At 51.6% G+C, this 25,580-nt stretch overlaps 1 protein-coding gene across 5 annotated transcripts in view; it reads left to right on the forward strand.

Annotated features, from left to right (window-relative positions):
* Positions 1-8,277: 8,277 nt before the first annotated feature.
* SNX8 (sorting nexin 8) overlaps positions 8,278-25,580 on the forward strand; it is a 38,983-nt gene continuing 21,680 nt past the window's right edge. For 4 of the 5 annotated variants that reach the window (XR_006605285.1, XM_013047754.2, XM_004776345.3 and 1 more), the window contains exon 1: positions 8,278-8,428. Coding sequence is in view for 3 of the 5 variants with exons in the window: in XM_013047754.2 (XP_012903208.1) it covers positions 8,323-8,428 (106 nt within the window). In the remaining 2 variants the exon portion in view is untranslated. Of the gene's footprint in view, positions 8,429-25,462; positions 25,515-25,580 lie in introns of those variants that run through there. The other variant, XM_013047758.2, reaches the window with a different exon arrangement.

Raw genomic sequence — 25,580 nt, forward strand, 5'->3', positions numbered from 1 at the left:
CATCTGTCTGTTGCTAGGATACGGAGACACAGTCTGTAAATTCCCTTGCTCTGGTCTGGGGCGGGGTGGTGGACGGTATGGGTCCCTCGCATTTCCTAGATACTTCCACATACATGTTCCTTTCCAGTTTTCATCTTGCCCTGTCTGTGGGCGAGGACTCCCAGGCAGTGTGGATTAGAAGTGAGAGGGACCAACTTGCCTTCTGGCTAATCCCAGGGGGAAAACATTTGGTCCCTCTCTGTTCAGCATGAACTCAGCTTGAGATTTTCAAAGATAGTGCTTATCAGCTTGAAGACGTTATCATCATAAAATGGGTGTTGAGGGGCACCTGGGTGGCTCAGTGGGTTAAAACCTCTGCCTTCGGCTCAGGTCATGATCCCAGAGTCCTGGGATCGAGCCCCACATCTGGCTTTCTGCTCAGCAGGGAGTCTGCTTCCTCCTCTCTCTCTGCCTGCCTCTCTGCCTACTTATGATCTCTGTCTGTCAAATAAATTAATAACATCTTAAAAAAATGGTTGTTGAATGTTGTCCATTTTCCTCCTGCATTTCAGGGAACATTTTTTGCATGATTGTTTTTTATTTCTTCAATTTATATTTTCTGCATATGAGATGATCATGTGGTTCTTCTGCTAACATGGTGAGTTACATTGATCTTTCAACCAATTAAAACAACTCCATTCCTGGAAAAACTCTGCTTATATAACATTTCTATCATTTATTCCTTAGAAGTTCAGTAGTAAAGCCATCTGGACCACGGGTTTTTGTTGTAAGGAAGTTGTGTGTGTGTGTTTTAATTGAAAATAATTGGAGCCCAATGTGGCGGTTAAAATCACGATGCTGAGATCAAGACCTGAGCTGAGATCAAGAGTCAGAGGCTTAACCTGCTAGCCACCCAGGCATCCTGAAAATAATTTTTTAAAAATTTATTTAACAGAGACAGAGATCACAAGCAGGCAGAGAGGCAGGCAGAGAGAGAAAGGGAAGCAGGCTCCCCGCTGAGCAGAGAGCCCAACGTGGGGCTTGATCCCAGGACCCTGAGACCATGACCCGAGCTGAAGGCAGAGGCTTACCCCACTGAGCCACCCAGGCGCCCTCCAAAAATTTTTTTAATTGTGGTAAAATATGCATAAAATTCACCACTTTAATCCTTTTTTAAGTATGAAATTCAACAGCATTAGGCACCACAAATTCAGTGGCTTAAACCAGTAAAAACGTGTTGTCTAACAGTTCTGGAGGTCACAAGTATGAAATGAGTTGAAATCCAGAGGTTGGTTGGAATAGTTCTTTCTGGAAGCTTCGGTGGAGATTCCATTCTTTGTCGCTACCAGCTTCTAGATGCTGCTGGCATTCCCTGGCTCATGAATACATGACCCCAGTCTCTGCCTCCAGCATCACACGGCCTTCTCCCTAACGGGGACACTGGTGTCTTCCTCGTAATGACGTCGGACCTACCCAGTTAATTCAGGAGACTCTCTCCCCATCTGCAGAGCCTTAACTTGGGTGCCTGGTGGGCTCAGATGATTAAGCCTCTGCCTTCAGCTCAGGTCATGATCCCAGGGTCCTGGGATCTAGTCCCACGTCCAGCTCTCTGCTCAGCGGGGAGTCAGCTTCTCCCTCTCCTTCTGCCCCCACCCCAAGCTTGTATTTGCTCTATGTCACTCTACCTCAAAGAATAAATAATATCTTAAAAAAAAAAAAAGAGCCTTAACTTGACCCATCTCCAGAGTCCCCTTTTCTCATATAACGTAATATATTCACAGGTCCTGGGGTCTAGACGCTCTTTGAGGGGCTGGTATGGGTCTACCACAGCCCACCTTCTGGCTCCCAACCACTCACATCCACCCAACACACAAATACACCCTCCCACCCCACTGTCCCCCAGGGTCCCAACCCATGACAGCACGATTCCAAGTCCCAAATCTCCCCATCTCAATAAGATAAATCAGATATGGGGGAATGTCTGTCTATGGTTCATCCCGAGGCAAAATTCCTCTCCATCTGGGCTCCTAGAGGACAAATGACCCAATCCCCAAATACAAGGGCAGGATAAGCATGAACTTTCCCATTTACTCAGGAAGGCAGTGGGAAGAAGGAGGGACTGCAGTCCCGCGTGATCTTGAAACCCAGTGGAGCAAAGTCAAGTTTCAAGGCCTGGGACTTGTTGTCTGTGGCTCAAGGTTCTGGCCCTGGCGCCCAGGGCTCCACCCGGAGTCTTCCTTCCTTTTTTGTGAAGGGTAGCATGCGTTTGAGGCGGAGAGTGTTTTCCGCCTGTTTCCTGCCTGCATTGTTTTGAGAGGCAGACAGCTTTCTTTCATTTTGTGTTCCTCTGCCCTTCCCCATTCAAGCTGGTAGTGTTCTGGTGATTTAGGACGATCAGAAACCGTGCCGGTCTTCTACGCGTGCCGTCCGGGAGAGGTTTATCCATGGGTCTTCGTCTCTGTTCTTTGCTCCTGCTGAAATGCCACGAACTTGTCTCTTCCAAGAGCTCCTGGTGTGATGACTGCTACAGCTTTGATCCCTTCCAGGTGCACACACAGCCTGGGCTTTCTCTCCAGAGCACACTTTCCTGGCTGTGAGTCCCCTAACTTTACCATTGTTGGTCACCTGGATGGTTTCTTCTGCGTGTCCGTGGAGGCACAAGGTCCGGCTACCCCCCCGTAGGGCAGGACCTCTTCTCCCCTGGTTTCCAGGAACGTGTTCCTTGCTTCCTCCTCCTTCTTCTTTTTTTTAAAGATTTTATGTATGTATGTATTTATTTATATATTTTTAAAAGATTTTATTTGAGTATTTGTTGAACAGAGAGAGAGAGATCACAAGTAGGCAGAGAGGCAGGCAGAGAGAGAGGGAGAAGCAGGCTCCCCGATGAGCAGAGAGCCCGATGCAGGGCTCGATCCCAGGACCCTGGGATCATGACCTGAGCCGAAGGCAGAGGCTTAACCCCCTGAGCCACCCAGGCGCCCCAGATTTTATGTATTTATTTGACACAGAGAGAGAGACCACAAGTAGGCAGAGAGGCAGGCAGAGAGAGAGGGGGAAGTTGACTCCCTGACAAGCAGAGAGCACGACGTGGGGCTCGATCCCAAGACCCCAAGATCATGACCTGAGCCGAAGGCAGAGGCTTAACCCACTGAGCCACCCAGGCGCCCCTCCTTGCTTCCCTCGGAGGCCTCCCCTGAGACGCCTGTCATGTGGGAATCTACCAGCCGCGTGTTTATGACAGCTTGAGTATTACCATCTAAGACGACGTAGCTCTTCTATGCCCCAGTCCTCCCGAACTGACTTGTTAACACGCTTGTGTCTGCTGACAATCTGTTCGTAGCAATCTAGGCTCTTTCTCTCATGCTTCTCGGAATTCTTCCAGTCTCTGCCCATCCCCCACCTCGGAAGCCTGTTGCACAGTTTGCAGGGGCTTGGATAGCGACAGCCCCCCTTGTGCATACCAGCGCCAGGATTGTGTGCTCCTCCGTGTGGCATGCCATTGTGTGTGTCTCCATGGCCATATGCTCGCCCAGGCTGTCGTTAACAGACATTTGGGGTATTTCCAGAATTTAGCTATTTGAGGGAGCCTTCGAGGAATGAGCCTTCTTGGGTGGGTGTACGATTTTATTTCCCTCACGGAAATACCTAAGAGTGGGGTCGTCTCGAGGGCCATTCTTTTTGCACTCCTGGTCTGGTGTGGACAGCCAGCTCCCACGTTGCTTCTCAAGGTGGACAGGCTAGCTCCTTGTCAGTCCTCCTCTTCTCTGGGAGGTTTGGGCCATATCCCATATCCCATATCTCTGGGGCCCAACCCTTGCTCTCTAGCCGTCTCACTCTCTGGCCGTGGAACCCAGGCTCCCAGGGTTGTGATGGCGTCTCGAAGCTCTGTGGGTCACTTGGTCTCCGCTCTAGTTCATTGCTGTAACTTAAAAAAATCTTTGCTGTATCAGGTACGCTTTCTTGCTTAAGATGCCAGGAATGGGGGCACCTGGGTGGCTCAGTAGGTTAAGCTTCTGCCTTTGGCTCAGGTCATGGTCTCAGGGTCCTGCGATCCTGGGACCCTGCATCGGGCTCTCTGCTTAGCAGGAAGCCTGCTTCCTCCTCTCTCTCTGCCTGCCTCTCTGCCTACTTGTGATCTCTGTCTGTCAAAAAAATAAATAAAATCTTTATAAAAAAAAAAGGTGCCGGGGACATATTAAAAACATCTCAGGGGGAGGGGACAATTTTTGCCAGCACATCTGTATGTTTGGGGAAGGAGGGTGAATGTTCTTCTGCATCAGACTACCAGAAGACATCTTTTATTTAAACCTTATCCTTTGGGGAACAAACCTTTGAAATAAAGAACCGCTGATATTTACACTTGACACACCAGCATGCAGAAGCTAAAGAGAGTCAAGTAGCTTGTCCAGCGTCTGAAGAAGAGAACCCAATGTTGTTGTGATATTTAAACCTTCCCAGGGCTCCTGGAGGGTGTGAGAAAATCTCTTTCCTTCACGTGGGAGTTCTAGGATGGGCACTTCAGAAGGTATCTTAGAGGGTCACAGAAGAATTTTATTTTTTTTTAAAAAAGATTTTATTTATTTGAGCGACGGGGGCGGGAGAAGAGAGGGAGAGAGAGATGCAGACTCTATGCTGAGTACAGACCCCAATACAGGGCTTGATCTCACTGCCTGAGATCATGACCCTGAAGTCACGACCTGAGCCCAAATCAACACACTGAGCCAGCTAGGCACCCCCGGAGGGTCTGATTTCATGACCTTCGTGGTATGAAGTGAGTTGGTACTGGTTCGTCACTCAGCACCGAGCCCGTCACATACGAGTTTAATAAATGTGTGGGGGCCGTCGAAATCATCCATGACTTGTTACCATTTTCCCCGCCTTTAGAATCCCTCCCCTTCCCCCGGTATGATTTACAGAGCCATATGCTACTGGCGCCCCAAACCTCCTCAAACAAGAGGTTCCAGGGGGCTGAAATTTCCACAGTGAGAGTGTTGAGGGGTAACGGCTGGGTCTATGGCCACGGGGTAATAATGTCTCAGGGACTACGAGGGTGGTCTCCGGCACTGGACAGGCCGGGTTCAAATCCTGGCTCTTCTGTGGACCAGCTCTGCCATCTCAGCGTGTGGATTTTCTGTCTTCGTTGTCTGGAAAATGGAGACAATCATGCTACTCTTCCATAAGATTTACTGTGGGGCGTCGAGGAGCTTCCCGATAAAAGGCACCTAGAAAAGGGCTTGGCACATAGTAGGCAGGTATTCAATAAATGCTAGTTTGGTTAGTGTGGTTAGTATTGACCGCTGTTTGCAAAGTAGTCTGGCTTTCTGTCCTCCAGGCACAGGGTGGTGTCATCCCTTCAGTTCTCTCGTGGGTGGGCAGAGCCACACCACTAGTTCTAGCCAAGAAGTCACGAGTGGAACGTCGTGTCACTTCTGGACCAGAGCATTTCGGTGTTCATGCTGGACCCTCCAGGGGCACTTTCACTTGGTCACGATGGCAGAAATCCCAGACAGTGGCCGCTCCATTGTGCTGGGTTTCCGAGAGACTATGGTGAGCGTAATCGCCTTGTTATTTCAGGCTGCGGAAATGCACCAGCGTGGTATCGCTTATCCTGACAAATACGTCAGCTAGATGAATAGTGGAGGATACAGTACTCAGAGCATTTTAAAGATTTTATTTATTTATTTGACAAACAGAGATCACAAGTAAGCAGGCAGTAAGAGGCAGGCAGAAAGAGAGAGAGAGAGGGAAGCAGGCTCCCTGCTGAGCAGAAAGCCTGATGTGGGGCTCCATCCAGGACCCTGGGATCATGACCTGAGCCAAGAGCAGAGACTTTAACCCACTGAGCCACCCAGGCGCCCCTGAACGGTCTTAATGTAGCTGGATTCTTGCCATTAATTGAAAGGTTTTAAAAGCCAGAAATTCTGATTTCTATTTGCTGTTCCCTGAATGAAAGAGAAATAGTGTAAGGATTAGTCTTCCTGGTGAGGATCTAAAGAAGTTGCAGGTAGACATAGTTCAGTGCACATTTCCGAGGACTTTCTAACCATTGGAGATACCTCTTGGGTCCGCCCAAGAGGACCGAGTTCCCTTTTCTGGCATTCAGAACGGGTCACGTCAGAACCCACGGCCTTCCCCCTTTCCTCCCACAACACGTATGTTTCCAGCCCTAACAGTTGCTTCGCTCTGCCGTGAGAATCCTGCTGTACCCTTCCGCTCCCCACCCACCTCCCCCACCATACAAAATCCAGTATCTAGGAAATGCCCAGGCAATGTTTGCAGGAATAAAACTTTCAACGTAGAGCAGTGGTTCTTCACCTGGCTGCTCATTAGAATCATCTGGGAAGCTTAAGAAAAAAAAAAAAAAAAAAAAAAAAAAAAAAAAAAACACCAAGTCTGGGCCACACCCCAGATGAATCAAATCAGAATTTCTGGGAGTTGAGTATATTCGAACTCTCCCCAGGTGACTGGAAAGCACAGCCAAGATCCAGAACTGCAGAACCGCTGAGCTAGAGGCTGTGTGGGTGTGTGTCAGGGGTGTTAAAATAAGACATTTATGCTGCCATTCTTGAATAATGTCTATCTGTGTTTCGTATAATGCTTTAGTTTGGAAAATGCAGTGAACTCTTAGATATTTAGTAAAGACTATCATCTAGTGAGGGACAGAGATACATGCTGACTAATACAGGGACGTTAACAGAGAGAGAGAGAGAGAATGAGTGTGTGTGTGTGTGTGTCTGTGTTTGGGGGGTGGAGAGATGCAGAGTCAGGGAAAGTGCTGAGCTCATCATTTGATGCAAGAGCAGCTGAAAGCAAGGCCAGGGTGGCGGAAGGAAGCAGCATCAGAGGAGGGTTGTGTATCACAGGACCCTTCTGTGTGCCCCCCACCCCTGTCCCCATGACTTGGGGAAGCCCATGTGTAGCAGGGGCCAGCACTTGCTAGGTTATGGAGGCAGAGAGTGTCTCTGACTGTGTCAGCTCCCAGGGACGTCCTGGATGCGGTGATGTGTAACTAGAGCACGGTCCGGTAGCTGTAGGAAGGAGAAGGGACTTCCTGGGGAAGAACCCAGATGGGTTAGGGCTGGGCTGTTGATCGCTGTAACCAGCTCCCAGAGGGCTTTGGTAGGCATCAGAATCAGGAGGTCCCAGCTCCTTGCTTTGGAAAGGAGGCCCTCCTGGATGGAGCCCTTCCTGGGGCTCCAGCTTCCTCTTCTGCCATTTCTGCACCCACACTTTTAGCTCCAGGAGGACCTCAGTGCCTGCAGCTGCTTGATGATGCCTCAGGGCCTTTGTGCCTGCTGGAAACCGCTGCCTTCTCCTCCTGCTTAACTCCTCATCCCCTCTGCCTCACCCAGGGGTCCCCTCATCCCTTCCCTGAACCCCCCCCAGTGTGACTTTCGAACAGCCAGGACACTTCCTCTGCTGACCTGTCCTCCAGATTGGGGGGGTGGGGTGGGGAGTATGTAATGGACCCAGGTGTCCTGGGCTCCCAGCACTGGGCAGCCTGCCCTCCGGTCAGGGAGGGGTAGTGTGTGGGGGGTGTGAACGGTAAGGCGGGTGTGCGAGAGAGCAGGTGAGCAAGTGAGTGGACGGATGAATGAGTGAGTGAGTGAGTGAGCGAGCCAGAGACGGGATGAATGAGCGAGTGAGTGTGTGGGTGAGTGAGAGAGCAAGGCGCGGGGTGGGGGGACGGATGAATGAGTGCGCGAGCGAGCGAGCGAGGGAGTGAATGAGTGTGTTCGTGAGTAAGTAAGGGCGGGTGGACGAATGAGTGAAGGAGCGAGCCAGCGAGGGGATGAGTGAGTGAGCCGGGGTGGGAGGGTGGATGAACGCAAGAATGCGAGGGGGGGAACAAATGAGTGGGTGGGGGATGGGTGCATGAGGGGCGGGGCGAGAGCCTAGGGGAAGGGCTGAAGGCTGCAGGGAGAGTGAGGGACGCGCAGTGCGGGGTGCGGGGGTGGGGAGCGGCCCACGCGGAAGTCCGAGTAAGCGGACAAGGGGGTGAGTGTGACTACCGGCTGCTGAACGAGTGGGCGAGCTGCGCCGGCTGCGAGCCCGCGGCGGGAAGCGGGAGCGCGGGCGGGAGCTAAGGCTAGCCCTCCGGGTGGCCGCGTGGCCGGGGCGGGGCGTGGTGGGGCGTTGGAGGGCCGGACTAGGGGCGTGGCAGGTCTGGGGTGGGCGTGGTGAAGTCAGGCAAGGGGCGTGGCAGGCCCGGAGCGGGTGTGGCGAGGCCGGACCAGGGGCGTGACGAGGGCGTGACTGGGTTGGGCCCGGGCGGGGCGTGCGGAGGTGGGCGTGGTGAAGCGGGCCGGCCGGTGAGGAGGAAGTCACGTGGCGCGCGCTCACATGACTGGCGGCGTGATGGACCGGCTGCCCGGGGAGGCAGGCGCGGCGCCAGTCGCGGCGGCAGCTGAGGCGGAGGCTGACGAGGAGGCGGACCCGCCGGCGGCAGGTACGGCTGGCGGTCCCCTTGCTATTGCGCCCGGCCCTGGCCCCCCACCCCGTGACCCCGCGGCCCTCGACTCCTTGGCTGCGCGCTGGCGCCCCGCGCGCCCCTGCCACGCTGCGGAGCGCAACGCGGGCCCGGGGACACGAGCACCCGAGCACCTGCTCAGGTTTGTCCCGGCCGCGCCTCCCTGTGCAAGCCCCTCGGGGCGGAAACCCGTCCCCCCATCCCCCAGGCCCCCCACTCCGCTCCCCGCGGGGCCGCCCCGGCCGGCCGCGTGGGGCGCAGCCCCGGCACTTGGCGGGACTCGGACAAGAAATCGCGCCGGCCAGGACTTGTGAGTTCCTATGCGCAGCCCGGACCTACTTCGCCCTCAGCGCTTCTGCCCCAGGGGATGAGCGTCAGCTCGGAAAAGAGTGAGCGAGGCTTGGCTTTTCTAGGATGCTCCGTTTTGAAAAGTTCCCTGCTCTAGTCCTCTAAGTTAGAGAACAGTTGCAGGGGCGGTGTTGGTTGGAGTTGCTGCTGCTGCTTGGAGCGGGTTGGCATGGGGCACGAGGCTGAGGGACTCCGCCTGGGGAGAGGGTCTGACGAGGTGTCCCCTGGAGGGCTCCCAGAGTGTTTATTCATTAGGGAGAGAAGGCAGGGGAGTAGCTGGGAAGCTGCGGGAGTTGCTGGTGGGCATTGGACTGGGCCCATTGATGTAAAAGCTTGTGGGTGAGTCTGCGTTCGGAATGAAGTCCCCCCACCTCCAGAATTGGTTTTTAGTTATTTTTCATTTCATTTGTAGCCGTGTAAGGGGAAGCATGTGATGGCTCTTGCTGTTGTTTAGAACACTGTGTTCTTTAGATCACACATTTGAACCTGGCGTGGGCAGTCCACCTCACCCATCCCAGGGCCCCAGCCTGGACCCCTTGGCTGGTCACTCTTCGGAATGGGAGGCTGTCATTGGCTTATTAACTCTGGGATTATGAAACAGTTCCCAGTTGCTGGATGTGGTGGGGCCTCGGGGGTCTCTTCGTAGGCATGGGTGCTGTGGCGGATGTGTCCTGGGGGACTCAGCCATTGGCTGCCACTTGTGGATGGCACGAGCTCTCAAGCTTGCGCTCCCTGTGACTCGGGGGGAATAACCATGGTAGTTGTCTTTCTTTGGGGCTATGGTGATTTTATTAGGCGTGCTTACCCTGCCCACAGTGCGGCAACTGTTTACAGCGTACTGTTCTATAGCCAGGTGAGTCTCCAAGTGGGGTTCATGGACTGTTGGGATACGCTCTGTCATTTCATTCCATTAAAAACCCTTTGTCCTATCAGGCAGGTGAAGTGGTGGAACAGACCTTTTCTTTTCTTCTTCTTCTTCTTTTTTTTTTTTTTTTTTAAAGATTTGAGTCATTTGAGGGAGAGAGAGAACGAGCTGGGTGAGGGGCAGAGGGAGAAGCAGACTCCCCATGGAGCAGGGAGCTGGCTGTGGGGCACGATCCAAGGACTCCGGGATTATGACCTGAGCTGAAGGCAGACACTTAACCGACTGAGCCACCAGGCGCCCCAGAACAAACCTTTTTTTACACTGGGGTAAATAAAACCCAGAAGCAAGTGACTTGGCCAAAGTGGGCAAGTATTAAGGAGGCGTGTCTAGGTGGGAGTCATGGCTGGGGTGGGAGGTGGAGTCAGAAAACCTAGGGTTTGAGGCTGAATCTTGCCCGTAGACCATAAATGTCTATCGCACACCGTAACCAAGGCTGATTTTGATTTGTTGAAGGGCTTGTGCTTACGAGTGTAGAATGGAGTTTCTCTCTGGTATTCCGTCCACGTAGGCAGAACCCGCTCGTGATATTAATTGTAGGTACTGTGAGGTCTAGGTCTTTGTAGTGCTTTTGGGATTTTCAGAGAAAATGGTGTTCCCTGTTTTTCGGCATTAAATAGTCTTATATTCTAATGCTTTGGAGTTCAATCGGTGAATCGTAACTCTCTAAAAATGTAACTTTCATTTCAACTATATGTGGGCAAATGTTTTTTTTTTAATTAAAAAAAAGTAAAACAGTATCTGTTAAGTGAAAATTCTCACACTGATTGCTATCACTGTCTTTTTACAAGAGGGGACGTTACTGGTTTGGGATGGATTCTCTCCTGTTCTTATGTTTTATACGTATATGGACTTAGGAAACGTGGATCTCCTCAAGCACATGTGCCCACATTCCCCTAAGTCAGTGTATTAGTTTTCTGCCACTGCTATAACAAATTACTACGAATGTGGTGGCTTAAACGACACAAATCTGTCATCTCCCAAATCTGGATGGAGGTCAGTAGTCCAGAGTAGGTTTCCTGGGGCTAGTATCAGGTGTGGGCAGGGCTGCGGTCCCCTGGGGGCCCCAGGGGAAAAATCCATTTTCTGGCCTTTCCAGCTTGCACACACCTCCCAGATTCCTTGGCTGCTGGTCCCCTTTCTCCAGCAACCATGGGTCACTTTCTTAGGCTGTCATTTCTCTGGTTTCCCTTTTCTTATTTATTTCTTCCACTTTTGAGGACCCCTGGACGACATTGGGCCCACCTGGATAATCCACACCCTGTGGCTTATTTTAAGGGCTGCTGGCTGGCCACCTGCATTCTATCTGCTGCTACCTTAGTTCCCCTTTACCGTGGAAACGACAGATTCCGTTTACAGGGCTGAGATTGTGGACCACTTGGGGGGGCATTATGCTTCCCATGAGCAGTGGGAGTGGCATCCTTGGTTTGTGGGGTGTGCACATCTTTCGTCTTAGCAGACACCCACCCCTTATCCTCTCAACGGGTCCTGCCAGTTTGCCGCTGTGACCGTAGTGTGCCATGTTAAGAACATCATTTCCTCATAACCTCCTGGACGCTACCTGCTATTCTTACAAACTCCTTTCAGACTTACAATCAGAAAGTGTTTCATTTCTTGTTGGACCTCGTTTTCTCTAGTATTATTGGGGTTTAGTTTCTTGCCACAGTTTCATCTTGTGCAGCCTCTCTCAACTCACCATTCGTATCTCCTGCCCATTTTCTCAGGAGTGTGTCTTTTCCCTTATTGATTTGTCTCGTGCATTTTTTCATTTTGAACACATGCCCTTTGGGGATTTTATATTAAAATTGTTACTATTACAGTGTCCATTGGGAACATCCTGTTCTCAGTGCAGGATGAGATTTAATTTTAGGGCCCTGTTGGGAGGTTCTAAAGCTCAGCACTTGGGACATGGTCAGAATGGCAAGGAATGAATGTGAGAGATGCGTGACTGTGTAATTGGAGTTTTTGAGATTGCCCTGATAAAAACACACACACGACTGCTGCGTATCGTGGCCCTGCTTTCTGCAATCCGATGGACCTAAATTTGTCTTGAGAACACGGGGGAACCAGCTTCACTTCTGTTGGAGTGGCTCACTGGATGGCATTCCATACATTCCATCTGGTTAGGAAGCTCCCAGCCATTTGTCTCCTGGTTTTCTCTGGGGTCACGGCTGAGCTCTGCTCATCATCTGAGCTCCTGCACATGGGCACCCACCTTCTCTGCATGCCTGGCCGATTTCCTTGCTCTCTTAGCCCCGCCACCACCCCTCGCCTGCTTCTTCTCTGGGTGTGCATTTGTCAGAATTCACTGAGCTGTCACATAACATGTATGCATGTGGGTTAAATTATACCTCAGTGTGCTGTTTGCATTCCGGGAAAAAACTCTTCCTGTCCATCCTCCTTGGCATCACTACACACATTTTGATTGTAAGCTCCCAGTAGGCAGAAACTATTATTTTTCTTCACCTCCCAGCATCTAGAGTAAGATCCGCTTTGTAGGAAAGGCTGAGACGTTTGAAAAGAATTTTTATCGGAAGTTTTTTTAAGGATAGTATCGCGTTTTCATTTGATAATGGTAGCGTGGAAATATGATTTAAGTTTGCTGTGCTGGCCTTTAAACTCTCTCCTACAGACATACACAATTTGCAAGGTAAAATGTGTCAATTTGAAGAAAGAGGAACTAACGGAATCAGTATTATGTAGAACAGATTTGCCAGAATTTGTGGTTAGCAAGAAAGTGATGTGTTCTGGGCGGGGGAATTCTGTTTTGATATTTTTTTCCTTCCTAAGAAACAGGCAACACAAAAAGAGATGTTTGCTCGTCCTGCTTGCTGGGGAGAGACTGGAGGGGTGGCCTGGGTGTGAAGTGGGGCTGACTGGGGGGGCGCAGGGGGACGCCTGGCCCCCAGAGTATTTGGAGAGCGTGACTCTTGATCCTGTTACACTCTGAGGAGCTGCCGTGTTTTCGCTCTCTCTGTGTTTTTATTATAGAATCACTCAAAAACCGTAACCAGACTTCAGGGGTAGAAGCTCTTTGTTGAAACAGTCAGGATTGAAATACCCTGTAGCCCAGGGGCCTCAGAATGGCTGAGATGCATGTCCTATCTGTCGTTTGGCTTACGGGGGACTCGGATGCCACACTTGACGTTTTCTGTTGGTTGCGTTGCTGGAGGGGAGCCCACTGGCCGTTTCTGCCTGTGGAGCGGTGTTTGGTGGGGCTTTCGAGGACTCCTGACCTGTTTGGAGGTTGTGTGCTCAGCAGAGGCGAGGGGAAATTATGTGATGCTGGATTAATTCCAGGGAAGCTCGGTATGGAGGAGAGACTTGCGGGTTAGAAGTCCGTTTATGTGGTTCTCCCAAGAATCTTTCATACCTGATTTGTGCTGGTAAAGTTTGCTCACCACAAGTCTTACCAGACTTGTGTCTGGTCCCTCTGCTGAGGGACTCCAGAGAAGCCAGAGAAAACACACACATTGGTGATCTAGGTTTCTGTCAAGTTAAAAAACATGCAGGGTTTGACTCTGTCACGTAGAATGCTTCCTTGCGTGGTGAAACTATGAATGAAGAGCAAGCAAAGTGGCGTAAAATTACACTGTTGTATGAGAATTGGCACTTGGAGGAGAATGTTTGTTGTACAAGAGCGTAACGCCAGTACAAACTTTTGGTGAACGGAGAACTCGCCCATAATTCTGCCAGTTTAACACAGCCGCCGCATTTTGGCTTGCCCTTGACTCGTGAGCAGCATGGCTGTCAGCTGTATGCGGTAAATACAATGCGGGGCCGTGAATGGGTTTCCTTTCTGATTTTCTTAACGTTTCTTTTCTCCAATTTATTTTATTGTGAGGTTAGGGTATATCCTACCTATACAAAATATGTTTTTAATTAACCTTCTGCTACCAGTGAGGCTTACAGCCAACAGCTGGCTGTGTGTGGTTAAGTTTTTGGGGAGTCGGAAGTTACATGTAGATTTTCAGCGGTGCTGGGGGTGGGGTTATGCCCCTCACCCCCATGTTGCTTGAGGATCAACTTGGTTTCCTTTCTCCTGTGCTTATGTTTTTTATGTGGCTGTCCTCATGGTGTATGTGCCCCTTATAGCCTGGCCTTTCCACTGAACATTCTTTTTATGCTGCAAAAAACAGCTTTCATCACTGCCTGTTGAAATCCTGCGTGCCCGGTATCAGGCTGTTGGTGCTGCTGAAGTGCTGATGTCCTGCAGTTTGTGTTCAAGACACTCTTGCTGTGTTTTCCAGAAAATGGTTCTTTGAATTGAACCAGGGGTAAGATTTGACCTCCAGCTTGCACTTGGTCAGCGGTCTGTCTCCCACGAAGCTAGTTCGCCACCTCACAGGTGACGCCGTTACCTGCTGTGCAGCAGAATCAGAGTCTCTGTGAGCTCGGTTGCCCGGCTTTGAGAATGGGGAGAGGCCTTTGGGGTGACCTCTTTGGGGCCCTTTGCAAGAGAAAACACACACATTGGTGACCTAGGTTTCTGTCAAGTTAAAAAACATGCAGGGTTTGACTCTGTCACGTAGAATGCTTCCTTGCGTGGTGAAACTATGAATGAAGAGCAAGCAAAGTGCCGTGAAAAGTTGGCAGTGTTGCTCTGGTAGGAGAGAGGGGGGTTTGACCTCCAAGGCATACAGGGCAGGGGTGGGGGTTCAGGTACTGCTGGTCTTTTACTGGTCCACCTGTGTGTGTGTTGGAGATACAGTTTTGTTACACGGCCTGTAGCCATGTCACACCCAGGTGGTGGTATTTATTTCACGTAGGAAACCTGGAGGGCAGCCCTGCGATCCCAAGCCGCCAGGCGCACTTGCTGACGATAAGGCTGGCCCAGTAGAGCTGGGCACAGGGGGTCTTGTTTTAACGTGGTTTTGTGGGCATTTTGAACTCTCTTGGGTTCTACTCTCTAGTTCATATTGGAAATGTATTTGTAGTGAAATACACGTGTGATTGTGTCAACGTCAGAATCAATGGAGAATTCTGCCCTGAATCAGCAGGAGGGCCCCCCACCTGCCCTGGCTTCCACTGTTTCTGATGTCTGTGTCTGGATAATACCAGTGCTGGTGAGTTCAGCAGTTTTGGTGGGTCCTGGGAAAAGAAAAGCAGCAACCCAGACCTAAGGGCTGCTGGCCTGTGTTGCAGTTGGAGAGCTGTCTGGGGATGTCGCCAGCAGTTCCCAGGATGTCCTTGGCCAAGGCCATCTACCGTAAAGGAATCCGGTGATAGTCATGACTTAGCACTGTTAATTGTCTTGGGGACGGTAAGGTCACCTCTTAGCTCCTGAGAAACGTCCCTCACGTTGGGTTTTCGCACCAGTGGGAGATTGAAGGTTGCATTTGCTGCTCTTCTGAGGAAGGCTTGTAGGTGCAGTTCTGTATCTCGGGGTGTCTCATGTGCCACAGGCCTTCCTTCTCGTGAAAGCAGCGAAGGTGGGAGTCTCTTGGAGTGCCGGCAGAGTTTAGAGGTTAGCTGTGACCTGTGGAAGTGGCATGTTTCCCGAGATAACTGTCACAGGTAGACAGTATCCTGTCTTCTCTCTCCTGGCTGAAGAGGCTTCCACAGAGGGCAATCTTCACAGAGCAGAGGACGGGTCGTGTTGCTGAGGAAGCCTTGTGCACGGCTTCCTGTGTGTCAGACGCTCTGTTGGGGTCTCACGGAGGAGATGCGGTGCCCCTCACAGTCACTCTGCAAAGTCGGCTGTTTATCACACCCCCACTTTACGGATGGGGAAACTGAGGCGGCAGCAGTCCTGTTGCTGGCCTGGGACCCGAGAGTGGGATTCACATGCAGCCGAGCATGTGGCTCTGGTTCAGAAGTGGCATCAGAGTGTCACCTTGCTCTAGTCCCCCTCGGGCTTGTGTCGTGATCCCGCCTTTCACGAGCCTCCCCCAGGGTTCACTTAAGTAGCCTTCCCTGCTGTGAACTTCCCCTCTCTGGAACCTTTTACGCACAGTGAGATTGTTCTATGTGACCGTTCTCGAAATACCACGGAGGACCATTCATTGTGGGATGTCGCCTTTCTCTCTTTAGGAAGCGGGTGCACACACAGTAGATGGTGTGGTGGGATGACTGCAGGAGGTGTGTATATGGGCGGCGGTGGTTTTGCTGGAGAACCGGGCCCCGCATGGTTTGCACGTGGGCCTGGGCTCCGCGCGTCCCTGTCGGAGCCCCAGTTCACTCTAGGGGGCTGGGGGTCGATGTCGAACGGAGTGTGTTTCTTCCTGCTGAGCAGGATGTGACAGCGCTCAAAAACAAATTTTGCAGATCACAGCCGAGTTCCCTCCTCTCATGAAGACACTCCGATGATCCGAGTGAACGGATTCTGGAGTCTTGGGGATGCAGAAAGCAGAGTGCAGTCCAGCCTTCTCTGCACAGAAAACTGGGTTTCCACGTTCAGCACACATTTGGCTGTGCGGGCAAGACTGACTACATACTTCTCTCACTGTGACCTTCTTCCCAGTTCCTAGTTTGTTCATGCCAGTTTCCGGGGCGTTCCTTTCTCCTTCTGATGAATGGCATTCCTGGTTGTCGACCCCGCAGGCAGCTGGCTGGCAGGGACCTTGTCTTACTTTTTGTGATTCCTTCCATAGACCAGTTGAGGTTTGTTCAGATGGATTTAATTGCTTGGAATTTTATTAGTGGAGCCTCATTTGGTTGTGAATGCAGGCTTTTTAGTCTTCGCTGGGATAGAGACACACGTAGGCCTGCGGGATGTTTTGGAATATTTTTATTCCACGGCAAGAGATCCTAGAAAACCTGAGTCACTTTCAGGCTGAACCAACCAGACCTGGGGTGAGGTTTTAAAGAAAGAATAAAAACCAAAACCAGATTGAATTTGGTTAAAGAGAGAGAACGTGATTCTTTTTGGAATTTTTGAATTCCTTCTTTGTAAGTTATTCTAAGATTTCCCAAATTAGCTAAAACAGTATTCCTTTTAAACGCTGGAAAAAAATCTTTGGGCCTCCCCACATGTAAACATTCCAAAAGTGAGAGACCAAAGAGGTTTTTTGAGGAATAAACCCAACTTGAATGGGGCCCTTTCAGAAGCAGGTTTGGTGAGCTTCATGGAGAAGCAGAGATCGGGCGGCCCCTGTGCTGGTTCCTCCTGCTCCAGTTTGAGTCAGAGGAAGTCATCTGAGAGGTGACTGTTTTTGGCACTCAGCTTCAGTTTTGTGATGTCGTCAGGAAACAGACCCGTGATTTTTCTTTCCCCTTCTGTGGTTTGGTCTCTTGCGTCTCCCTTGGAAAGGGGTAGCCCTCACAGCTGAGAATGTCCTATTTGTGTGTAAGTGGCTCTTCTGTGTCCCGGGACCTCCGGGGCCATCCTCGATCTGTTTGTGATTAGCATGGAACTTCAGGCGTCGTCGCTGTCACCGTGTAGAGCCCAGTGCTGGCAGCCATGAGCACGCCAGGCCTGCAATTCGCTTGGTCTGGGGTTTGATCTGAAAGTTCCATGTCTGGTCTGTAGGTCCTTCGGAAAAGAAAAGCTGGAGCACTAGGCACCATGCTAGCTGCTTTCACATAACTTCTTAAGAAAAAATTCTTGCAACTGGACAGTGATGTCGATCGTATGGTCCCCATCTTAGGGACGAGAAAACTGAGCGAGGTGAGGGAGGTGAGCTATTGGTTCACAGTCGCGTAGGAGTCAGTGACGTGTGCTGAGACCATCTGAGCTGTGGCTTCGGGCATGGGGTGTGCCTGTCCCTGCTCTTCTCCCCGTGAGTCAGGGAGCGAGCATGGGATTGGACATCATCAGGTAGCCTGGTGTGGGTTCTGGCTCTGACAGACTCAGCTGGCCAGCTCTGTGACCTTGGGCTGACCCTGCTGCCAGCTGAGCCTTGTTTTCACATCTGTAAAGTGGGACCAAGCACCTGCTTACGGGATTCTCTAGGGCTAAGGAGATGTTACGTGAAGCATTCGGTAAGGTTCCAGACACAAAGAAATGGGACTGTTGGGAATGGCCCCGGTTTGGATGGTGGTGGGTACTACACGCAGCTGTCTGGATGGCCGGCTTCATCACTGTCTTTGAATTTTCAGGAAGAGTTGGGGGAGTGGGGAGACACATTTATTAATGGCAACTCTGTTTGCTTCGGGCGTTCAGTGGCTGCTTCTAGTTCTGACTTGTAGCTTCCTGGTGATAGGGGTGACAGGGACCCCATGGGCCACTGCGAGTTTCTGTGGTCTTGTCGCCAGCTGGACTTTTTTGTTTGAGCCTGGAACAACCGGAGGGTTTCACAGGTGGATGATTTTCCCTGTCTTGGTAGATACCTTTGTTCAAGGTCACAGGCCACTGTGTTCCAGGCATGGCACTGGCGGCGAGAAGCAGTTTGTATCCACAAGCTGGAGAGAAGAGCGGGAATTCGTAACACACGTGACTGTCTCACTGAGGTCTCAGTCACACACACATAATTCTCCCATTTGAAGTCTCCCAATTTGGTGGTTTCAGTGTATTCATGGAAGTGTGCAGCTGTCGCTGTCCTCAGTCTTCGGGCCCTCTCGTCTCCCCCGGGAGGAACCCCAGCGCCTTCATGGTCAGTCTTCATTCCCCAGTCCCTCTCCTCCTAGTCTAGGCGCTGTTGATCTTTCTGCCCCTACGGATTTGCCTCTTCTGGGGCCTGTGTTACGTGTGTCTTGGTGCCTGGCTTCCTTCACTGAGGGTCAGTTTATCCATGGGGTAGCACGGACTGGTGCACCATCATGCTGTGTGGCTGCGTGGTGGCCCATCGTATTGAGACTGTACCTTACCTGCTCATTGGTTGGTGGACATGTGGGCTGTGGTCACGTTTTGGCTGTTGTGAATAGTGCTGCTCTGCATGTCCATGCATCCTTGTTTGTGTGGACACAGTTTTCATTCCTGGTAGTGGAATGACCGGGTCCGATGGCAGTCTCTTTCTGACCCTTGGAGGGATTGCTGGACTGTTTTCTGGCAAGTATGGGGCTCTAGTTTCTCCATGTCCTCACCAACACTTGTTAGTGCCTCTTGTTTGTTTTTCCTTTTTATGCCTGTCTTTTTGATTATCACCATCCCAGTGGGTGTGAGATGGAATCTCCTTGTTGGGCATCTTTTCATGTGCGTATTGGCCTTTCGTGTATTTTTTGGGGAAATGTATATTCAAATCGTTCATCCATTTCTAAAATTAGGTAGTTTGCCTTTTTACTTTTTAGTTCATTTTATTTTATTTTTTTGGGTAGTTTGTCTTATTAAAAAAAAAACACAAGTTTTAAGAATTTCTTTGTATATTCTAGACACATACCCCTTATCAGATCCACGATTCCTCCACGTTTCCCCCCATTCTGTGCATTGTCTTTCAGCTTTCTTCACGGTGTCTAGCAGCAGGACTGCCTTTAATTTTGATGAAGTCCAGTTGGTCCTTTTTTTTTTTTTTAAGATTTTATTTATTTATTTGACAGAGATCACGAGTAGGCAGAGAAGCAGGTGGAGACAGAGAGGAGGAAGCAGGCTCCCCGCTGAGCAGAAAGCCCGATGTGGGGCTCCATCCCAGGACCCTGAGATCATGACCTGAGCTGAAGGCAGAAGCTTTAACCCACTGAGCCACCCAGGCGCCCCCAATTGATCTCTTTTGTTCTTTTGTTGTGTGTGCCTTTGGTGTCAACAACTAAGAATCCTCACTCCAGGTCAGGAAGATCTGGTTCTGTATTTTCTGCTCAGAGTTTGCAGTTTTAGCGCTCTCAAAATGGACCCTGGACCTACGTGTTTTAGCTCTCGTGTATGGTGTGCGGCTGGATTCCAGCCGCGTTCCTGCATACGTGGAAAGCACAGGCGGCACGTGCTGTGTGCCACCCCCTGGCTTGGCAGCATCGGGGAGCCCAAGCTCCCTGAGCTGGGGTGGGGACGTGGTGAATGTTCAGGGGTGGGAGAAGCCTGCGGGTGACACGTGGAGGCTCGGCGAGGAGATTCAGCCCCGAGAGTAGGAAAGGATCACAGGCCTCTTCACGGAGCTTTGGAAACGCTTTGCTGTTACGGAGTGTTTGAACTGAGCTTTGGAGAGGATTCAGTTCCAAAATTCTCGGCTAAGAAGTACCCGAGGACTTGGAAGGACCTGAAGAGATTGTTTATTTTTACTTTGCTTCAAGGTAAAAACACTTGAATTTTTGCAGGAAGATGAAAACCTTTCTTCCCTTGCTGCGCAGGTTCACTATCCGTATGACGCGTTACGGCTTTGTACAATCAGCGTTTTTGCCTTAGTTACTCTGGGGAACAGTGACGATGGCCGCGAATTGGCCTGGAGGCCGTGGCGGGGGTGCGGAGGTGCTGCCAGCGTGAGCGGTCCCTGCTGGGGGCTCACCACGTGTAGCTCACTGAGGCAGGGTTCCTGTCGCCGGGGGGACCTTGATGAGATTTGGTGCGGATGAGTGGGCAGGAGGCTGCTTCCCTGCCCACGAGATTGGAGCGGGCCTCCATTTCTGTATGTGGCTTTCTCGCTCACAGGGCTTTGAGGATTTTCATTGAGGCAGCAAGTGATTCCTGAGCACTTACTCTGCGTTGCGAGCTGTTCTTGATCACCGGGACACCACGCGTGGGCCGAGGGAGGAGGCCTGCTGTTCTGGAGAGGATGGTCTTGTCAGGGGAGGCAGACAGTTTCCAGATGCACTGAGCCAGTGACCTGTGTTTGTTCGAGGCGGGGGGAGAGGGGACAAGTTGCAGTTGTCTCCGAGTACACGTCATGGGAAAGTGGTGTTGGTGCCAAGATTCAAAGGAGGTAGAGGAGCCGGCCTGTAGGTGGCCGGGAAGGGGGTGGCCCCCGCATGCGAGCGACAGCATGCAGACTCCAAGTGACAGGTGCCTGCCGTGGCTAGAGAGAGGCGAGCAGAGGGGCGGCAGGACTGGAGTGTTGGCTGGTTGAGAAGAGAGAAAGGGACAGTTGTGGGGGCTGGAGGGGCAGGTGTGAGGAAACCTTGCACGAGGATCTATTCCTCTCTGGGCTTGCCATTCTGATCACAGGCAGGAAACTAAAATTTCAGTTTCTTCAGTCTTTCTTTCTCTCTCTCTCTTTTTTTTTTTTTTCTTTGAGAGGCAGAGAGAGTGTACATGTGTAAGTGGGGGCAGAGGAAGAGAGAGAGAATCTTAAGCAGACTCTGCACTGAGCAAGGAGCCCAACATGGGCCTCGATCCCAGGACCCCCAGGATCCTGACCTGAGCTGAAGCAGAGTCAGACCTTAACCGACGGAGCCACCAAGGCGCACTGGTTTTCTCTTTTGAACGCTGCTGTCGTGTACATCTGTGGGATTACTGAGGTCACTGCACTCATGCTCAGAAGAGGGTTTCTTTTCCTGTTTTTTTTTTTTTTAAAGATTTTATTTATTTGACAGAGAGGCACAACGAGAGAGGGAGCACAAACGGGGTAGTCGGAGAGGGAGAAGCAGGCTCCCCGCTGAGCAACAAGCCTGATGTGGGGCTTGATCTCAGGACCCTGGGATCGTGATCTGAGCCAAAGGCAGATACTTAATGACTAAGCCACACAGGCACCCCCAGAAGAGGATTTCTGAAAAAAGTCTTACTCAGCATGAGTGTGTATAAAAGCCATCCAGGGAAGTGTCCATTAGCGGGAAAAAAATGTAGCATTCTCTAGGAATTGATGCTAATGATAGAATAAAAAAATAGAGCAGAATGTTTTGTGAATGAGGCTATTCTTCATGCATTTTCAGTGGCTGGGAACAGTTAGCGGGAGACTGGCTCCCTGATTTTTAGTTGCATACCTGAGATCTTGTGCAATCACTCCAGGTTCTTAGGAAGACAGAAGAGTGGTTTAGGTAAAAAAAATCAAGGTGAAAAGATGATTTGCTGGCAGCCGTGGTGGAGAAGTGTAGGCCCTACCGAAATGATGAGGGGGAAGCAGGTGAGATTCCTGGGTGTGAGGCAGCCAGGCCTCTTGCTGACGGGAGTGGGATGTGGCTCGGTTGCTCAGGAAGCTTGGAAGTCCTGGCCAAGCTAGACCTGTGACCCAGGGGACCTCACCATAAGGACCGAACCCAGCAGAAGGGAGTGTACGTGCCCACCACCCGCCGTGTGCCAAGCGCTTCTGGCAGCGCCACGCATCCGAGGGAAACCCGGGAGCTAGCCAGGTGTCCAGCAGCGGACTGAGGAGCTAGACTGCAGCCTGAGCCCATGGTGGGGTCTGTAGTGGTGACTGCGACATGCGGGGACATGGGCGGGCCTCACGCAGCATGCCCAGCGGAAGCAGGCAGAGTCAGGGGGACTTACAGCCTGATGCCACTTATGCAACGACGGACCAAAGTCACGTGTGGGGCTGAAAGGTGGCAGTCACCTTCGGGGAGTGGAGGGGAGCCTGTGTGTCCCCTCTCTCCGTCTGGGTGCAGCCACCCTGCCAGGCACGGAGCCGAGCAGAGTTGATGTGTGCACTTTGTGCACACGTGCTCTCTTCCGGACGAGAAAATGCAAAGGGGATGATCACGTTTATTGTATACATGAAATATAATACTTGCGTGCACTTTATGGATGCGTGTGGACATGTGGGAAGCACGCTGGCCTGCCTGCAGATGCTGCCCGCGGGCCCTGGGGCAGTGGGTGCAGGCGGATGGCAGTGGTGGTGTGCCCTGTAATGTGTTTTCTGTAGCTGCCATCTTTTCAGAAAAGCACATGGCACAATGTTATCATCCGTGAAATCTCCATGGTGGATACATGGAGTCTGATATTTTCTGTACTTTTATGTACGTTTGAAATATTTCACAGCAAAGACAAACGTAAATGCATTTATAAAGTACCAAGAACAGAGCTTGATGAAGGGAGAGCAGGGTTCGTGGTGATTGCGTTATGTGAGTGGCAAAGAGCCCAAGAGGTATTTGCTTTTACAGAAAATTTGGAAGAGGAATGGGGTCATGTACACAGGCAGAAACACGCTTTGTGTGTAAAAAATCCCCTGTATGTTGCGGGTCTGTCTGTGTGGGGAGTATGTGCAAACGGGAATCAGATGTGTGCACGCTGTAGGGGGAGTGGCGTTCTTTTTCTTCTCTTTTTTCTCGGTGGGGGCGACAGAGGGACAGAGAGAATCCCAAGCAAACTCTGCATAGTGTGGATCCAGATGCGGGGCTTGATCCCAGGACCCAAGACCATGACTAGATCCGAAATCAGGAGTTGGGTGCCTCTGGAGTTGTTTTCTTTCTTTAAAAAATGTCATAATGGTCCATGATGTAGGTTGGTAAGAGAAAGCTACATCTGAGCGGTAGCAAAGCTGGGGCCATGCGAGTTTTTGTGGGTCTGAGCTCCAGGAACGGGTCTGCCACCCACCTGAGGGTTGTTTATGGTGCTCCCTGGCTGTCCGCCTGTTGAGCTGTCATTTCTGAGGCCGTGGTCACCATAAGGACGAAGACACTATTGCTTCCGTTTCCTGAGAACAGCTGAATTTCAGAAAAACAGAGTAGCTTAGGACAGTTCTGGATCAGATGTAGAAACCTATTTTGTGAGCCTGAAGAGGAATATTCCTTTGAAAATCGGGGACCCTGCTAGTTCCATTTCCTGTTATTTTGGTGAAAGAGTTGTCCTCTGGGAATGCCCTTGGTCACTGCCCTCTCTGATGATGAGTCCAAGCATGGTGTCCACATTTATGAGCACCTGCCTGATTTTTGTCAGATTTTCCATGGGTCCAGGCAAGGTGCTGAGTTCCTTCCTCTGCTCATCCCTGTTGGCTGGATCTCAAACTGTGGCCCCCTGGACCAGCAGCCCCTGCCCCTGGGAGCTTGTTAGAAACTCAGGGTCTGAGGCCTCAGCCTGGACTCTGGCAACGAGCCCAGCAATCTGTGTGGGTTTTCAGCTGTAAAACATCCATGACCCACAATTCGAACCATTTTCAGGTGTGTAGTTCATGGCGTTAAGCACATTCACACTAGTGTGCAACTGTCACCACCGTCTGTCTCCAGAACTTTCTCATCTTCCCAAACCGAAACTTTGTTCCCATGAAACACTGACCCCCCCCAACCCCCCAACCCCTGGCCCAGCTGTCCACTCTCTGTCTCTGTGTCTGTGATTTTGATGAGTTCGGGGACCTCCTATAAATAGGATCCCACATTGTTTGTTGTTCTGTGCCCGGCTTCTTTAACCAGGCACTGAGGTTCATCCGTGTTGGGGCGGGTGCCAGGGTTCCTTCCTTTTTTTTTTTCCTTAAAGATTTTATTTATTTATTTATTTGACAGACAGAGATCACAAGTGGGCAGAGAGGCAGGCAGAGAGAGGAAGGAAAGCAGGCTCCCTGCTGAGCAGAGAGCCCAATGTGGGGCTCGATCCCAGGACCCTGGGATCATGACCTGAGCTGAAGGCAGTGGTTTAACCCACTGAGCCACCCAGGTGCCCTGTTCCCTTCCTTTTTAAGGCTGAAACTATTCCACGGTGTGGACAGACCATGTCGTGTTCATCTGCAGGACTTGGCTGCTGGGACTTGTGCTGCGAGCGACCCGTCCTCATGGCCCTGCTTCCAGTTCTTGCAGGGAGAGACCCAGCAGTGGGGCTGCTGGTTTCGGGGTGATTCTCCTTATTCTGTGAGGTGATGCCTCTCTGCTTGGAGGCTGGTCCCCCAAGACTGCGCCGTCCCTCGCTGGCCCTTGTCCTTCCGTGTTCTGGTTAATGGGTGGCCGAGGATGGTGGTCTTGGTGGATCTGCGTGGTGGTAGAACCGTGACCTTGGAGGCCATTAGAACATGTCCCAGTGTACCCTCCTACTAAACTCGGACAGTGGGAACCTTCCTCCCTGGCTGCTTCTGGGGGACAAATGACCCAGAGATTTGAAAAGCCCTTGATGCTGGGAGGGGCTCTGTGCAAGCGGTGAGGACCCTGGGCAGTGGTGGGGCTGAGCCCAGTTAGGGACACCCGCACGAGCTCCTTGCAGCCCTGGGCGTGGGTCACTGTGCATCCCGAGGGGTGGCTCCTGGGACTGGCTGGCCTGTACCCTCTGTGCAGCGTCTCATGGTCTGTGACTTCTGCAGCCCTCGGTGCTTGCTGAGGCTGGCTTAGTGTGAAGCACAGGCCTGTGTACTGGTGTGACTCACCAGGCAAATCCTCTTGGTTTCCCAAAGCTCTGGCTGTGCTGGGTGAGTACTGGCCTGGTTGATAGCTGCTGTCAGAGCACGGGGGGCTAGCCGTCTCTGCGTGCGTGCTCCTGGCAGGACTGCCACCCACACGCTCTGACGGAAATGTGTTGGGAGGGCTCGGTGTGTTGAACGTTTTATTGTGTCTCATTGGTGGATAGCTGGCTTGGAGAATCACAGCATTTCCGAGCTGAGGGGATGCTGAAGATGGCTCACTGACTGGTACCCTTCGTGAGCTGCAGAGAGGCAGAGGTGTGCACTGGGGGTCCCATGGGGCCCTGGTGGCTGGCTTGGGAGTGACGCCTGTTTCTCTGTCGCCTGCCAGGCTGTCTGGCAGTAGCGAGGTATCCGGAGGAGCCGGGCCTGAGCCTCACTCCTGCCATGCGTGAGGCCTTGGTCTGCAGCCGGCCTGGAGCCCAGTGCCCCAAACACCTGTTGTTATGGGCAGTTGGGTCTACCTTTTAGTCCATGGATGCACAAAGACTTTTTGAAGTTGAACTTCAGAATCTGGAAAGGAGGCCAGGAGATTACCAGTGATTTCTAGGAGCTAGTTATTTTTAGCTTTGTTGTGTTGTTTCCCCACAAGGGCCACTAGGGCAAGGAGGAATCAGCCTGCGGGTCTGAGCCTGCGGGTGTGGGAGTGGCTTTCCTCCCAGTGGCTTGTGGGTGGCGTGTCCAGGCCAGGCCTTGTGCTGGACTGGCCTTCCGGTTTGGTCCGAACCCTATGGTTGAGCAGGTTGGTGCCAGAAGGGTTGGGGCCGGGAGGGCACACCGCTAGGGGGGCCTCTGAGGGGTTATTATG

This window comes from Mustela putorius, unplaced genomic scaffold (genome assembly GCF_011764305.1).
Source record: "Mustela putorius furo isolate JIRA1106 unplaced genomic scaffold, ASM1176430v1.1 tig00000139_pilon_pilon_pilon, whole genome shotgun sequence".
Classification (NCBI taxonomy): domain Eukaryota; kingdom Metazoa; phylum Chordata; class Mammalia; order Carnivora; family Mustelidae; genus Mustela; species Mustela putorius.